We start from the raw sequence: 18,137 nt of genomic DNA, 5'->3' as shown, positions 1-18,137 counted from the left end.
TCAACAATTCCCATTTTACAGATAGGGAAACTGAGGCATAGAGAGAGGAAACAATACTCAAGCTCTAGAGTATCAAGTGTCAGAGCCCTGATTTGAACCCAAGCAACCTGGCCCCAATGGTGGAGTTTGTAAATCACCTCATTGACACAAAACCAAGCTCTTACCCAGCCCTGGTTTGTGGGGCTACAGAAGGGGAAGCTTCTGGAACACAATGACACTGTAGTGCCCAAAGAGTCAGGTGGAGAAAGTTATGTGGAAGGAGAGAATTCTAAGACTTAACAGCCTATGCAAAGAGGGTGGAAGAAGGGTGAGAGAAGGTGGGTGTGGGACGAGGAGTGCAGGAATGAACCTGACAAGGGCTGGGGATCCTGAAGGACTTGTAAAATATGCAAGTCTGGATTTCAAGAGGCAGTTATGGTTGACTGAAGGGTTTTAAGCCAGAAAGTGACAGGATTCAATTTTCTTCTTAGGAAGATCCTTTTGAGGCATTATGCTAAGCAATATAAGCCAGACAAAGAAAAATACTGTGTAATCCCATTTATAGGTGGGATTAAAAAAACAACAAATATCTAAGCTCATGGGTACATAGAAATCAGAAATGGGTGAAGAGTGTCAAAAGGCACAGTCTTCCAGCTATAAAATAAGTTAGTCATGGGACTGTAATGTACGACATGGTAGCCATAGCTAACAATACTGTATTGTATATTTCAAATTACTGAGAGCAGATCTGAAAAATTCTCTTCACAGGGAAAAAAACTGTAACTACAGTGGTGATAGACTTACTAAGAATCATTTCATAATACAGGGGCCTCTCCGGTGGTGCAGCGGGTTGAGCATAGCGCTGTGAAGCTGTCCGCAGCCTCTGCAGCGCCGGTTCGATTCCCAGCTGGCCAGGGAGATTCCCACATGGTGCAGCAGACCTTTCCCGACTTACCCGCTGCTCCTCTCAGCAGTTTTTTCAGTCTGTCTGCCTGTTCTGCTCCCTACTCTGTGGTGAATCCTCTCACCTTCCCGCACCTCTGGCCTGTACCCCAGTTCTTGTATAAATAAATAAATAAATTTTTTGGTACAGATTTATTTATTTATTTATACAAGCACTGAGTACAGTCAGAAGTGCGGGAGGGTGGGAGAATTCACCAGAGCCAGAGTGGGGAACAGAACAGGCAGAGTGACGAAATACACTGCTGAGGGGAGCAGCGTGTGCGGCAGGAAAGATCTGCACGCCATGTGGGATCTTGCCGGTGGCCTGGGATCGAACCGACGCTGCAGAGGCTGCAGGCAGCTTTGCAGCCCAGCACTCAACAGCTGCGCCACCAAGGGAGGCCCAATAAATAAATAAATAAATCTTAAAAAAAAATATTATGTCTTGGATATGTGTTATGGCTTCAAATAGTTTACCAAGAAGGGAACAAGATGACTTCTGTGCTTTTTTTGAAAAACAATGTAGGACTTCAATAAATCATGAGAAAATGTCAGGCAGACTCACATTGAGGTACATTCTACAAAATAAACTACCAGTACTCTTCAGAAGTGCCACGATTGATGAGAAAATATATTATTGAGCAAATGGATATCATAAAGATTCCAGCAGAACGTCCAGCCCAGGTGCAATTTACACACCAAATGCAGGCGTAATTAACAAGTTTGCTTACTTACAGCTCCTTCCCTTTAAAGATTCAAGGCCGGGGTCTTAGCACTCCTGTCTGGACAAAGTTGCATTTAAAAGAGTCAGATTACAGGGTGAGCAGTCCAGTCTCTTGGTAATCTCCAGGGGGCTGTATCTACTCCCACTGTCCAAGACTCCTCTTTGTGTGGGAAGCCGGTTTGCTCACTTTTTCTCTCCACCAATGGATCTGCCAGTTATCAATGTAACAAATATGAAGACAGTTATGTTTAAAAGGAATCCTTTGTCTTTAAACTGGTGCTCAGAGCAGGGCTACCCAGGTCTGAGACTTCATGCATATATAATATAGCCTTTCCTGACCTCACCATTCCTGAAGTACTGCTTGTTCTTCCTCTGCCCAGGTAAAAGGCCAGAATTTCTCTAACAAGATCAGGAAAGATCATGAAAATCTGAGGCACTCTTATAGATCGGAGAAACTGGAAACCTGAGTAAAGTCTTCACTTTAATAGTTATTGTTTCAGTGTTAAAGTCCTCATTTGATCATTATATATACATTACATATTTTAAATATGCACACCATACATCTGACAAGAGGCTAATGTCCAAGATCTATAAAGAACTCATACTGAGTCAGAGGGCAAATTAGGATAATCAGGTATCTTTAGTGACATTGTAGGTGGGGACTTGGGGAGAGTTACAGAAGCTCCAGAGAACTGATTCTGATGGGATATAGTCAAACACCCCAGGACTAAGGGCAGCATGACATCCTGGATCCAGGATGATGAAAGATAAGGGATGTGATATAAGAAGATCCCAAGCACAGTAGCCGACTGAGACCACTGAGAACTAACCAGAGAGAGACTACTGAAATTTTAGAATAATGAGGGAAAGAAAATATATATTCCTGAAGCAAGACTCCAAAATGGTTTTTCTTTGCCCCAGGTACCTTACACCTGGGAGTCTTTGCTCTTTGTTCTTTTTCTTAAATAAACATTTCTTTATTCTCTAAGACAAGATTTGCTTCTCTCTACTTACTTATCTGAAAAGTCTGTGAATTCCTTTTTACAGTTTCATGAGACAAGAACTCGTGGTGATTACCAAGGTGAAAAGCGGCAGCAGCAGCTGTGAACCTCGCATGCCAGCTTCAATACAACTCAACAAAAACAAAGAGCCCAATCAAAAAGTGGGCAGAAAAGTTAAGTAGACACTGCTCCAAAAAAGACATACAGATGGTCAAGAGGTATATGGAAAAATCTCATCATCACTTTACCATCAAAAACACAAATCAAAGCCACAATGAGATACTATCTCATACCCATATCAATAAGACCATAAGCTGTTAAGTTAGACTTTTAAGCTGTTAAGTCTAAAGGGTTGTTAGGAGGAGAGTAGATTGGTCCAGCCCCTTTGGAAGTTTCTCAAAATATTAAGTTTCTCAAAATATTAAAAATATATCTATCATATGACCCAGGCATTTCTTTCCTAGAATCTAACGAAAGGATGCAAAAGCAAGGCCTCCGGTGGTTCAGGCGGTTGAGCGTAGCTCTGTGAAGTGCTGTGAAGCTGTCTGCAGCCTCTGCAGTGCGGGTTCGATCCTGGGGGGCCGCGGAAATGCCCACATGTCTCACCCAATGTGCCCCTCAGCAGTGTATTTTGATCTATCTGCCTGTTCTGCTCCCCACTCTGTCTCTGGTGAATCCTCTCAACCTCCCGCACATCTGGCCTGTACCCTGGTTCTTAAATAAATCTTTAAAAAAGTGCAAAAATATTAATTTGAAGGGACACATGCACTCTATGTCCATTTCAACACTATTTACAATAGCTAAGGTATGGAAATAATTTAAATGCCGAAGGACAGAGGAGTGGACCAGAAAAATGTGATACAAACTCACTCTCTCTCTCTCTCTCTCTCTTTTTCACACACACACACACGCACACGCACACACAATGGAATACTACTCAGCTCTAAAAAAAGATGAATTTTTGCCATGTGTGACAACATGGATGGAACCAGAAAGTATAATACTGAGCGAAATAAGTCAGAAAGAGAAAGACAAATACTGCATGTGGAATATAGAGGAACAGAACAAAGGTCAGGCAGGAGCAAATCAATAATAAACCCTTGACATCTGACCACACACACAAAAAAATCTGGCAACAAAAAAGGAGAGGGTGGTGGAAAGGAATAGAAGTGAAAGGCAGATCAATGGAACATGGTGGAGGATTATGGGATGGTAATGAATGGGGTATTGTAACATGCACCTGAGGAGGTATAATCCTATACTTCCTAATCATGCGTAGTTGTGTAAACCAATGTTACTTCAATAAAAAAAAAATCTCATTGTGAAGGCTAGAATTTGGACGGCTTTTCCAGAACTATCCAGAGGTATAGCCCTGCTTGAGTCCTCAGTGTTTATTCTTTAATAAACTCACTTTCTTAGTGCATGTGAAATCTCTGGCATAAAATTGGTGGTAAAATTAGAAGTGCTATTATGAGATGGCTGTGTGTAAAAATAGACTTAAAGTAAATATGTGATTATGGGATAATCAAAGTCTATCATTCACTGTAGCTTTAAGAAACAGATTCTGAGAAGAAGACACAGACACAATACAAAAGATGTTAATTAAAATTTCTATAATTCTGTAAAAAAAAGGTAAAAAAAAAACTCACTTTCTTTTTCTTGGCACAATTTATGTAAGTCATCCCCACATATTCATTGTGCAGTCCTCAAAATTTAGATTGCCAGCTCCCTGTTCTATCATATTCTTTCCTGACTCCACTCTCCTTTGACACACTCCCCCACGCCCCACAAGATTTTTCCATCTGCCATTAACTTTGTAGCCAATTTCATTTTGATCATTATATGTACATTATATATTTTAAAAATATGTCCACCCTGCATTTAATAAGGGGGCTAATGTGATCTGCAAAGAACTCAATCCCCACAAGCAGTGTTTGTAAAAGCCTTGTCTCCACTGATCTCCTGGGCAGTCAAAAATGTCTGAAAAACCTTGTAGATGCTTTCATGGATCACCCTGAAGAGAAATATTATTATCTGTCATTTTTTTTACAGTGTAACATGGAACTCTTGGAGCCTGGAAAACAGTGGGTGTGGCTATTTTCTATTGGATCCCACCCTCTCTGAGGCAAAGTGTTGTTACAATATTAAAGCACCTGACAATCACATCAGGAACTGAGCAGAGAGGCTTCCTGAACTTTCATTAGGTAAGTACTGACTTTACAAATCTTTATAATTTTTTTCCATGCCTGTTTCACATGCAAAATGTTTTAAAATGTGCTTATTTTTATTGTGTGGGTACTTTGGGTTCCTCTTATGCCTTCTGTGTGTACTTGAGAGATGTGTACTGAGCGATATATTACCATTCCAGCACAAGGGGAATGTGTGGGTGCCATAAAGTGACTATAAATGATGTGTTAAAAATGATGTGATTTCTCTGTTATAAATGATGTGATTCATACAGCAGTGAACACATAATTACACTGAATTTAATTTGGCATGGTCACATATTTGGGGACCCATTTGAGCAATGACTGCCACTGAGTGGGCACCTCTTGTTAGAAAACACATCATCAGCTTCTGCCATTCAGAGGCTGGATTTACTCTTTGCAGTTGATTTCACAGGCATTATCTTGTTATTCATGAGTTACTTTGGGATGGAATGCCAAGTCACATGAGGGTATTTTTTGCCTTCTCCTTCTTCCTCCTGTTTTTCCCTCTTCCCTCTCTCCTCCCTCCCCCTTTCTCCTTTTTTTCTTGTTCTATATTTTGGGACAAACAAGAAGTCCCTGTTTTCTTATAAAGGTTCAAATTTACAAGTAAATCTAAATGTATAGGCTTTTAGGATAGTATTCAAGTGCATCTGGATGTTCTTCTTAGGCAATTTAGGAGCAACAATGCCCTTCTCTTGAACTTACAACTTCTTTGGAGTTACCATGTTAAATATTCCCCATGTTAAATATTCCCTACTTTGGGGAATATTTACTCGGCCAGAGTACTTATGCAATTTTTTTTTTTGCTTTGTCATTGTGTATCTATTAAGTAACCAAAGTCTATCATCGCTTTGATAATTCTGTTTAAACACCAGTAACCACGTAGGAATTTATAATCAGGTTTTTTTTTTTACTTTACTAATGTTATCTAATTATACTATTACTCTATGCTGCTATATTGTAAAACAGTTGTAAAACGGCAAGTCCTATAAGAAACAGGTGTGGCTTTTGAGATACCTAACTATACCCTGTCCAGTGGAGCATGGACTGAACTTGAGCTAGTTATGTAGAAACAAGTTCTCTGCTTCTGGGAACACACGATTTAGGGTGGGTCATAGAAACTGTGATTTCAGCAAAATGTGAAAATTAAATAATGAGGTGTAATAGTGAATCCTAGCGCAAGTCAGGGATAATTAGGCAGCCTCAAGGACAGTGCAGGGACTTTAGGAGTTAAGGATGGCTCCAGAGATAAGGACAACAAATTCCAAAGGGGACTAATCCAAACACCCCAGGACTAAGGTAAACAGATCATTCCAAATTGAGGACAATAAAGAAAAAAGATAAGGTCTGGGGCACAGAGACTTAGTTCCAGACACAGAGACATTTAGGCAGTGAGACCACCGAGAACTAACCAATCACAAAGAAACTGGTGGAGCTTTAGAATAATTTAGGGAAAGAAGGTATATATTCCCTGAGACACGACTCTACTTCGGCTTCCTTGCCTGTGGTGTTCTATTGTTATGGTGAAGGGTGGGGGTGCTCTGGTCCTGCTATGTAGTGAGTAAAAGCCAGGGATTCTATTAATAAATGTCCTCCATCAATTAATATCATAGTTAATTGACATCATAGTTAATGGTGAAATCTGAATGCTTTCCCCTAAAACCTGAAATGTCTATGCTAACATCTTCTATTGAACATTGTACTGGAGATTTAGCCAGTACAATAAGACAAGAGAAATAAACATAATTCATAACAATTGGAAAAAAAAAATAAATGTCCTCCAGAGCCCATACTACATCCCACAGCAAAGATTTACCCAGCTGCAAATGGCAGGACTGTCAAGAAACCTTAGGACACAATAATTAATAACTGTTAGAATTCTTTGGCTGGTGCTAATCAAATGTATTTCATACATTTTACAACAACATGGAATATACACTCCCACATATGTACAGGCACATACAACATAAATGTAACTAAAATTAAAGTTTTGCCAGAAATATTTACCTTACTCCATGTGACGTACTCTGATATTTACTATTATGTTGCAATTGAAAAATGCCATTCAGGGCCTCCCTGGTGGCGCAGCGGTTGAGCGCTGGCTTGCGAGGCAGCCTGCAGCCTCTGTAGCGCCTGTTCGATTCCCAGCCACTGGGCGAGGGTCCCACATGGCGTGCAGACCTCTCCTGCCGCCCGCTGCTCCCCTCAGCAGTGTACTTCGTCAGTCTGCCTGCTCTGCTCTCCCCACTGGCTCTGGTGAATTGTCTCACCCTCTGACTGTACCCAGTGCTTGTATAAATAAATAAATAAATAAATCTTTAAAAAAAAAAAAAGAAAGAAAAGTGCCATTCAGAACCCATTGTCTTGATCTCACAACACAGCGGGATCCCAATCCATAGTTTATAGAACACTGTATGAAGAAGCTCTAAGTACTTGGTGTCAAATAAGTGTATTTGAATTCTAGGTTCACCATTTATGTTAGGCCAATTGCTTTAACCTCGACCAACATCAAAATTCCCAACTATAAACAGAATAAGAGTAGAATCTATCTCAAGTAATTTTTATGAAAATAAAGTGAGGGTTAAAAGTCAGGTAATATCCATTATGGAGTAGGCACTAAAAACACATTTCCATGTGCTGTATGGTGAGTGCATAGACATCCCTTATTTTCCATTGTAGAACAAAATTTACCCAGAAGAGGAAAAAATAGAGAATTTCAATAGAAAAAAAGGGAACAAACACATGCTTATGTGGAGAGAATTTAGAAGGTTTTGGAAACAGGCAAGGCAGTCAGCTCCAGCTAATGCTTTTGCACAAGTGCAGCAAATGGGGCTGAAGACTGGCTCCTCCCTCCTCCTACCTGTCAATGAAATTCTCTACCTTCAAGGGCCCCCAGGAGCTTCCAGGTCCTTCACCTGTGTGGCAGCCATGCTTCTCTATCTTCATGGAGTGAGTATAAGTGGCAAGCAAAGAGTGGTGTAAGGCAATTTTGTGATGCTGGCCACTGCAGGTGAGACTGTGATCACAGAGGACCTTCGTGAGACTCCTTCTGCTCTGCCATGAAGAAGGCAGATAACACGCCTTGTGTTTGAATGTGCATGATAATATTTGCATCTGTGATCTCATTTGTTCAGGTTTAGAGAAACTGAGAGACAGCCATCATGGCGGGGAAGCCCAAGCTTCACTACTTCAACGGACGAGGCAGAATGGAGTGCATCCGGTGGCTCCTGGCTGCAGCTGGAGTGGAGGTTGGTTCTGAGTGAGGTCACTTAAGTTAGATCCTGTTTTGCCTTAAATAAAAAATACCCATATAGAAATAAATGTACTTTTTCACCAAATGAAAATTTATGTAATTATGCCAAGGGAAGAGTTCAAGAACAATTAACTATATAAAAAGGAAGCAAAAGAAACAACCAATAATCATAATGCATTGACCTTAATAGGATTTGGATCTCAACAAATTATAAATATCATTCATGACACACAAAATAATTAGAAACTTGATTGAATATGAGATAATTATTGTTAATTTTTAGGTATGATTTTAGGTGTATTTTGGTAGTTATTTTCAACATAATTCTCATGTGTTAGAAATATACATGAACTAGTTAGGGGTGAAATAATAAGAATTGGGCCTCCCTGGTGGCGCAGCGGTTGAGCGCTGGGCTGCAAAGCTGCCCGCAGCCTCTGCAGCGCCGGTTCGATCCCCGGCTGCTCCCCGGCCACCAGAGGAGGGTCCCACATGGCGCGCAGACCTCTCCTGCCACCTGCTGCTCCCCTCAGCAGTGTACTTCGGTCCTTCTGCCTGTTCTGCTCCCCGCTCTGGCTCTGGTGAATTCTCTCACCCTCCTGCGCTTCTGACTGTACCCAGTGCTTGTATAAATAAATAAATGAACAAACAAACAAACAAACAAATAAATAAATAAAATCTTAAAAAAAAAAGAAATAAGAATTTACTTCAATTTAGTAAGAAAAGAAGAGTGGGTAGGTATGTTGATGGCCTAAGCAATTGGCTTTAGTTGGTAATTCTCTTAAAATTGGGTGAAGAGTATAAAAAAGATCATTATGACTTTATACATGCTAAAAACGTCCATTAAAGAGGATAAAAATATATAATATTAGAATATAAAGGTATATGCAACTAGAAATATTGGGAGGAACAAATTGTAACAAGCTGCCAGTTAAAAGTACAATACATCCACTCAGCAACGGTTTTGTTGAGTAGCTCTAAGTGCTAGGTTCTGTGCTACGTCCTGCAGATACATGGATGAACAAGACAGACATGTTCCTCCCCTCAGGTAGCTTACTTGTAGAGAAGATGCATACAAGTAATTCAAAGGAGTAGTGGAGGCCCCTAGGAAGATATCCAAGCATTTTAGTGTAAAAACAGCTAGGTCTCTGTTGAGTGCTGCCCTTTAGAGCAGCTAGGTCTCTGTTTAGTGCTGCCCTCTGTTGAGTGCTGCCCTTCCCAGTCTAGATAGAGGGCTCTCTCTGGAGGGCTCTAGATAGATAGAGGAGTCCAGAACTCTGAGAGTTTTCCTGGGAAGAGTCATGGAAAACTTAGAAGATCTTATTCCCCAAGTGAGAGCAGCAAATGTGGGTTTCAGGTGAGGCAGCATCCTGCAAAGGTTACTAATAGTCTTCTCCCATCAATTTCATAACCAATTGTTTACCTAAACCTTGCAATTACACTTTCTAAGTGCTTCATGGACTTTAGCCCTGTCATTTCTCAGTTGTATGAAGAAACAAGTACACAAAAAATACAAATATAGCATGTCATTCCAGATTATATCCTCTTTTTTAAAAAAGATTTATTTTATTTATGCATACAAGAACTGGAATATAGGCCAGAGGTGCAGGGGGAGATGATTAGCGAGAGACAGAGTGGGGAGCAGAACAGGTGGGGTCTACTGAAATACACTGCTGAGGGGAGCAGCAGGGAAGACAGGAGAGGTCTGCTGCACCATGTGGGTGAGTTTCCTGGCTGGGGATTGAACTCATGCAGCAGTGGCTGGTGATAGCTTGAGACTTTAATCCCATGCCACCAGGGAAGCCCAGATTGTTCCCTCTTATTAGCCAATAACCTATTTTCACTGTAGTCAGACTTCAGATTTAGGGTTCAGGGATGTGTTCAGAGGCTATGGGCAGGATGAGTTTAGCACAGGTGGATGAAGTTGAGGTGATGGAGAAAGCATCTCAGGCTTCCACTTGTGCATCACAGTTTCACCGAAGACGGTAGTTGGCCAAGGAATTACCAGAGGTCCTTGGTGAGAAATTCTATTTCTTTTTTTTTTTTTTAAAGATTTATTTATTTATTTATTTATTTATTTATTTATTTATTTATTTATTTATTTATTTATTTATTTATTTATACAAGCACTGGGTACAGTCAGAAGCGCGGGAGGGTGAGAGAATTCACCAGAGCCAGAGTGGGGAACAGAACAGGCCAGACTGACGAAATACACTGTTGAGGGGAGCAGCGGGTGCAGCAGGAGAAGTCTGCGCGCCATGTGGGACCCTCCCTGGCGGCCGGGGATAGAATCAGTGCTGCAGAGGCTGCGGGTAGCTTCGCAGCCCAGCGCTCAACCGCTGTGCCACCAGGGGAGGCCCGAGAAATTCTATTTCTTTGTGTCAAAGGCTGATCCTCACATCTTACTGATCTCTATTAGCCTGACAAGATCACACTCGCCAACTCCATTTCACCTCAGCCACCCTGCCACTTTGTAATTTCTACACACATATCACTATCTATATTCTAACCTTATAGGATCATATATGCACATACTTACACCAAGCAGGTAAGAAATAGAATAATTCCCATTTTTCCCATAAAGACTCTTTTAGAAATATAAAATGGAATGGAGTGATGTAATTTATATAAGAGGCACCCTGGGGGCCTCCCCGGTGGCTCAGCGGTTGAGCGCTGGGTTGCGAAGCTGCCCGCAGCCTCTGCGGTGCCGGTTCGATCCCCGGCTGCTCCCCGGCCACTGGAGGAGGGTCCCACATGGTGCGCAGACCTCTCCTGCCGCCCGCTGCTTCCCTCAGCAGTGTGCTTCGGTCCTTCTGCCTGCTCTGCTCCCTGCTCTGGCTCTGGTGAATTCTCTCACCCTCCCGCGCTTCTGACTGTACCCAGTGCATGTATAAACAAAACAAACAAACAAATAAAATAAATAAATAAATAAAGCATGCCTCTATAAAAAAAAATAATAATAATAAAAAAAGAGGCACCCTGGTAGCAGTATGTTAGCTGGTCACTGGCACCATGGTGTACCCCATGCTAGGGGACACACACTTGTCCTGTCCTGGAGGACAGACCTTCCTGAGATATTAGAATTACATAACTAGAAGAACTTCCCAATCCCCTCTTCCAGTGATACTCCCTCCCATTCAAGTCCCAATTAACAATAGGTAGAAATATTGTGGAGGTGAACTGAACCTGCAAGAACGAGCAGTCACTTGTGCAATGCATGCTGTTTTCTTAATTGGTCTAATCTAAGCATCTCAATAGCCATGCTGTGTTATTCTGTGTACCCTGCCAAGTTCAGAAGTCTTATCTTCATATCAGGTATCGGATGGGGACATTCAAAGTTCTACAGTGTTATGTAATGAAATAACATTTACTGTGTCTGCTTTGCAGTTTGAAGAAAAATTTATACAATCTCCAGAAGACCTGCAAAAGTTAAAAAGTGGTAAGAACATGTACCTAAATTGCTCTTATGAGAATATCTAGAAGAAGTTGTAAATTGAGGTTTTAACACCAGGCATTGCCTTTATGGGTATATGCTGGTAGTTAGGGGTGATAGACATGAGAAAGGGCTCAAAACTTAAGGGTGGGTCTCCTGAAACAGGTCTTACAGTTCACCCAGAAGTGAAATAAACTAGAACTCCTTGATTATTTGCTAAAAGATCTTCCCTAGAGTATTGGGTGCTGTCCTCTCTTTCATGTTCCTCCTTCTCTGCACCATGAGTGAGCTGTATGAGTCCAGGATCCCAGACACAGTCAAATACAGTCAAACACAGTCAAACACATGCATTAGAGTGAAAAACAGGACACAGACCCAGGCACGTACTTGAGCTCTTTTCTCTTACACGCTCTTGCAAGGTAATAATATCTGAGCAATGCTGAAGACTTTGAATAGTAGGGAGAGAGTCCCGTATATAGACATCTCCCTCAAAACCTGCCTTACACGAGACGATTCTCTGACACTTGCTCTGGGAATTGGACATTTGAAAGGGCATCTGGATGGTTGCCCTGTTGTAGCCTCTCCAATTTCTAAAATATGCACGGAGATAAATTGCCACAAAATTACAAAGGACTAACCAAATCAAAAGACAAATGAAATAATTGAGTGAAAAGTAAATGGTATATTAATAAGAAAAAGAAAGACTATAGGAAGATAAAAACAAACGTATCTAGTTAAAGCATTACCAGGCAATTTAGTTTCATTATAGCTTCATTATATCCACAATTTTCATTCTAACATAATGTGATCCATAAACATTTCATGTTATTTTTTGTCTGTTTTTTTTTTTTTTTGAAAGATGGGAGTTTGTTGTTCCAGCAAGTACCAATGGTTGAAATTGATGGGATGAAGCTGGTCCAGACCAGAGCCATTCTCAACTACATTGCCACCAAGTACAATCTCTATGGGAAAGACATAAAGGAGAGAGTCCTGTACGGTATTTTTTTAGTTACTTCATCAATGATTAATAGGGACAGTTTAGGCCCTTTCTCAAGTGAGCATGACCATGGTAATGAGCATGACCATGGCAGCAAGCAATACAGAACCTAGAGAGAGAGAGAGTGAGGTCCTATAAAGCAGAGAGCTCTGAGGATGAGGGATTCCACCAGGTATTTCAGGCATGTAGTCCATGATACAGTCCACAGATATAGCAAATGATAGAGGTTTCTAAAGACTGATGAATTGTGCAGTCAGGAAGATGGACAAATCACACCCTAGATGCGCGGGCCTTCAGAAGCTGGACTCTAGCCACTAGCTAGAGACAAGAGAGAAAGCATCTGAGTATCTGGAGAATGACTGGAAGAAAAAAACCCCAAAGAGCTGATTCTCAAATTCTAGTAATTTCATAATAATGACCAGACATAACTTAATAGCCAGTTACATACTCTGTCTACTTGAAATGGCTTAGTAAAGTCTGAAATTCAAGAGACTGGGGTTACATTGAGCATTTTGATAAAAGATTGAAGCAGCTAGATTTTCTCAATACAACTATATCTTGGGGTCTCCTCCTTATTAAAAAGGAACCACAAGATTGAAATTTAAGAATATTAAATTAAAGAATATTGGCGGTTAATCCAAAAGTTAAACATGAGTATGACTTAATTGTCCACTATTAGGTATACACTCAAAAGATTAAAAAATGCATCCACGCTAAAACTTGTACACCAATATCCATAACAGCATTTCTCATAATACTCAATAAGCTGAAACAGAAACATTCCATAACTGATGAACGGATAAAAAAAGGGTGTTATAGTCATACACTGGAATATTATCTGCCCACAAAAAGGAATGAAGTAGTGGTGCATGCTACCACATGGGTGAACTATGAAATATTTTGCTAAACAAGAGAAAACAGACAGAAAGACCACATGATTCCAATTATATGAACTTTCCAGTCAAACCCACACATACAAAGAGTAGTTGGGCGGTTACTTGGGGCTGGAGTGGGGAGCAAATGTGGAGTGGCATTCAAGGCCACAGGATTTGTTTTGGACATGATAAAATGTTCTGGAATTGGAATATGGTGGTGGTTTCAGAATGTACTAAAAACTACTGAATAGTACATTTTAAAAGGTGACAATTAAGGTATGTAAACATACTTCAATAAAGCTGGTATTTTTACAAGTATGTAGAAAATACACTTTGGAACAAAAGAGAAATGGCCTCCATGATATGCGCTGGTTAAAACTATTTAAAGAATTGCTCCATTTCAGAGGGTATTTTAGGTTGACTAGAGAAATACCGATGAAGTCAAAGTTGGGTAACAATATGTAGAGAAATGTGGCTCCATGTCCTATAGAAATAATGGAAAGAATTCCACCATGGGGCATCTAAATGGACCCGGCTGATGTGACACGATGAGAGAGGGAGGTACAGGGCAGTGGCTCTGCAGGACTCCCTCTGAAGATTATTCAACAGCAGGTCTTTAGACATAGGAGCCCCACAAGTGTGTGCACAGAACCAACCGCAGCAGAGCAGGCAACCCGAAGCACAGTATCACCAGTGACTTGCAGGATTCCAGCCACGTCTCTTATGTCTGTGATTCCGCACAGGTCACCATGCGTGTATAACCAAACTTTCAGAACATGTCTACCTCGGCAACTTGTTTTAGAGAGAAATGTAATTTGTAAAACAAATAAATAAATAAATAACATCTGGCTTCTAAAAATGCGCCCAGTGGAGGTGAATTATTTTGCCACCTCCTGAGGCCTCATTCTTTTACCTGTTTAATTTATAAAGTCAGACACAGGGGACATTCGACAATTTGGTCATTTTCTTCCTTCAGGATTGACATGTATGGTGAAGGTGTGGCTGATTTGAGTGAAATGATTATAACTCTTCCACTGTGCCCACCTGATCAAAAGGATGCCAAGATGGCCCTGATAAGAGAGAGAACAACAAACCGCTACCTGCCTGCCTTTGAGAAGGTAAGTGGGCTGTTCAGTGGGTGCTGACATTAGAGGAGAAAGAATAGTGGTCCCTGGCATCCTGGGGCCCTGACCACTTCCACTGAATCTTCTGGACCCTAATTAATGCAGCAGCTGAGTCTCAAGGCATTTTATAAAAATTGAGCATGAAGACAGGTTGCTTCTGGTTTTGCCAACATAAACTTTTCAGCAAGATTTCAACTTCCTAGGACCCAGAGTATGTGGAGATTGAGGAACTATGTTCATGGGAAACAGTGGGAAGAACTGCTGGTATCGGCACCCAAGTGGGCCCGGGCGGTGTGACAGGTGGAGGTGGGTTTCTCCCTTGGGTAGGAATTCCTGGACAATGTCAGAGCTTGGGCTGGGCAAGGCTCTGAGAGCCACAAGAGATTGGAGCAGCTCCCACAGGGCTGCGTGTGGGGTGTTCTGCAAGAGGGGTAGGGTCCACCTATGATCAGAAAATATTCAGGCAACATGGGCAGGAAGCCTGAGGCCTGCTCCCATCAGGAGAATATGGCGGCGTTTCAGAGATGGATGCCGTGTGTCTGACAGAAGTGGGGGCAGTGGGGTGGAGAGAAAGAGATGTAGAAGGATAAAGAAAATCTACAGATTTGGGCATGTCAGAATTTATCGGAAAGCCAAGTAAACTAAGGAAGTACCACCTTTATGTATATAGAATATATTTTAGTTGTTTTTCTCTTTGAAGTTAACAGAAGTTTTCAAGATCAAAACTTCCTGCAATCATGTAAATTAAAAAATATGAACCAAAAAAGTGCAGGAGTCTTACCTGTAAGTGAAAGTAATAACACTGCCATTCCTTTCTTATCAAGCATTAGATAATTTCATTTACTCAACAAATTCTAATTTATTGCACTTTGTCAGTTCCTATTTAAGGAGGGAAGAATTAAATCCTAATGAGAAAATACAATCTGCTGGCCTTTGTGGGGTGAGAGTTTAGACAAATCCCCTTGACAAGCTCTTCATTCATTGTACTTAATTCATCTATATTTTGAAGTCAAAAGCCCCATGATAATATAAATGAAAAATATACTCTAATATAGGTTTTGATGTTATTATCTTTACCAATAGTTACTCATACGTCTTTATGCCCACATAATCTGAAAGGGATTTACCAAAATGTTATTGTTGGTGCCATGAGTATATTCTCTTTCTATGACTCCCATGTTGACTGAATATTTTAATGCCAAATATTTTCCCAATGTTTTGATAGGAAAATCAGAGGTCAATAAAAGTTGAAAGAAATAATACAGTGAACATAGACCTACCCGACATGTGGATACCAAAATCAACCTTCTATTTTGTTTATCATATCTCATTTCTCAATCCCTCTCTCTAGCAATCAAACTGTTTTTTAATATAATACAGAGCAAGTTGCAGACATCAGTTGCATCAGTGGCAGCTTTGGTTAATAGGTGCCATAGTGAAAAGGAAATGAAAGTTTGGGCTATACCTGAGGACAAAGAACCAGCACTCCTGCCTGTGTCTCACTGGTCAGTTGGTGAAAAGGTCTCAGGCTCCACCCCCACCTAGTGGGCAGGGATTCGGGACTGTCGGCCAGGAGATACCAGGTGAGGAGCAGCCCCCTGTCCTGAGTTCATGACCTGATTCCTCACATTGCCCAGGTGTTGAAGAGCCACGGACAAGACTACCTGGTTGGCAACAAGCTGAGCAGGGTTGACGTTCACCTGGTTGAACTTCTCTACTACCTGGAAGAGTTTGACTCCAGTCTTCTGGCCAACTTCCCTCTGCTGAAGGTGATGCCCCCACAGTCCTCAGAGGGGAAGGCCCACATCTCCCATCTTGGGATCTCAGATTTGGACTCTTGGCCTGGTGACCAAACTCCCCGGTATTGTCCCGGCCTTCACTCTGGCCCAGGCTTCCAAGTCTGCTCTCAGTCCCTGATCTGAGGCATGAAAAGAATTGTGTTTTGTGAGGAAATTGGAGATAGATGCTTCCCCAAGGAGAGTGACTGAGGTTTTCTAAGAAGGGCCCAGGCTCAGCCTCTCTCTCTCCCAGGTCCTGTTCCAAGAGGGTTTCTGTCCTGGTTCCTCTGGGGTCCCCTTTATTCCAAGTGTGTGCTTGTGTTTCCACCCGAGTCAGTGTGTGCAGGTCTCCTTCCCTCAGCTCCTGCTCCGCCTTTCTGATACTGTGGTCTCTCTCACAGCGCCCCCCCCCACTCCAACCTTTCTCTGTCTCTCTCTGTCTCTCAGCTCTCAGGGCTTCCCTTTATATTTTCTGTGTTTGGATCCAGCCCAGTTTTGCTGTGTCTTCATTATTCCCCTGTGGAGACTTTATCTGTGTGGAGTCTCACAGACACACTACCTGTCCTTGTATTGCATAAAAGGAAGAGTCTCAAGGTTTCCGTGCAGGGAAGGAGAGGGGGAGGATGTGAGCTGAATAGTCTGAAACAGTCTGAAACCAAGAGTCGTCTTCAGTAATGAGTATTGAGCTAGAGTTTCCCCTCTGATCTTCTTTCTCACTGGTGTCTGCTTCCCAACTCCTGGTGGTACTGGTGGAGGGGAGGGTCTGAGAGGTCCTGGCCTGTGCTAATGATGGGCAGGGGTTGGCTCCTCGCTGAGGCTTGCTCTTGTGCATTGCAGGCCCTGAAAGCCAGAGTCAGCAGCCTCCCGAATGTGAAGAAGTTTCTGCAGCCTGGAAGTCAGAGGAAGCCTCCCATAGATGAGAAAGCGTTAGAAGCAGCAAAGAAGATTTTCAGTATTAAATAAAGCAGGCATAGTCACCCCGCACACTGAAGACCAATCTTCTGAAGATTTGCAATAATGGAGAGATTTACCTACTGTAGATTCTGGCTAGTATGAAACTAATAAAGAATTCCAATGTTTTAGTGACAAATAGTAAACTTCCAATGAACATACTTAGATGTAATTCATTCTTTTTCATGAGTTTCAAATAAAAAAATCACATTTTCAATCTTTTTCTATCCTGTCTCTTGGAATTCTTTCTTGAATTTTCTAGAGCTGGCAACATACCAAAATTTTTTTTTTCAAAGATTTATTTTTATTTATTTATGCATACGCAGGCCAGAGATGCGGGGGGTGAGAGGATCCACCAGAGGCAAAGCGGGGAGCAGAATAGGCAGACTGACAAAATACACTGCTGAGGGGAGCAGCAGGTGAGACAGGAGAGGTCCGCTGCACCGTATGGGTCAGCCCCTGACCGGGGATCTAGCTTGTGCCGCAGTGGCCGCCAACAGCTCCACAATGCTGAGACTCAATCCCCTGCACCACCAGGGAGGCCCCAACATACTAAATTTTTTGATACAGCATATACATTCTAGGATTTCCTTCAAAAGAATTCCATGGTAGTGGAATTCTTCAAAGGAATTCCATACTATTTCCTCCTGGTTGCTCTATCCACTTGCTGCTACAGGTTAAGCAGCAGAATGTTTAAACAATATAATATATTCTCTCCACTTTGAAGACCAGAAATCCAAAGGTGTTGGCTGGCCTGCTTTGCCTTGGGAGACTCAGGAGGAACCCCTCCCTGCCTCTGGTGGCTTTTTGCGTCTTTGTTTCCCTTCCCTGATGACCTCCTTGCTTCAGACTGTGCCTCCATCTTCATTTCAC

The 18,137-nt window shown here is 41.7% G+C and overlaps 1 protein-coding gene across 1 annotated transcript; it reads left to right on the top strand.

Moving 5' to 3' along the window:
- Positions 1–4,784: 4,784 nt before the first annotated feature.
- On the top strand, positions 4,785–17,500 carry LOC119252561 (glutathione S-transferase A2). The gene is made up of 7 exons (XM_037519866.2): positions 4,785–4,850; positions 7,991–8,104; positions 11,494–11,545; positions 12,399–12,531; positions 14,388–14,529; positions 16,173–16,304; positions 17,151–17,500. The coding sequence occupies exons 2-7, from the start codon at positions 8,018–8,020 to the stop codon at positions 17,274–17,276; spliced, it is 672 nt and encodes a 223-aa protein (XP_037375763.1). The 5' UTR covers positions 4,785–4,850; positions 7,991–8,017; the 3' UTR covers positions 17,277–17,500.
- Positions 17,501–18,137: the final 637 nt, after the last annotated feature.

This window comes from Talpa occidentalis, unplaced genomic scaffold (assembly GCF_014898055.3).
Source record: "Talpa occidentalis isolate TD23 unplaced genomic scaffold, MPIMG_talOcc4v2.1 talOcc4.2, whole genome shotgun sequence".
Lineage (NCBI taxonomy): Eukaryota > Metazoa > Chordata > Mammalia > Eulipotyphla > Talpidae > Talpa > Talpa occidentalis.
Note: the sequence above shows the minus strand (reverse complement) of the source record. Positions and strands in the feature narration are given on the sequence as shown.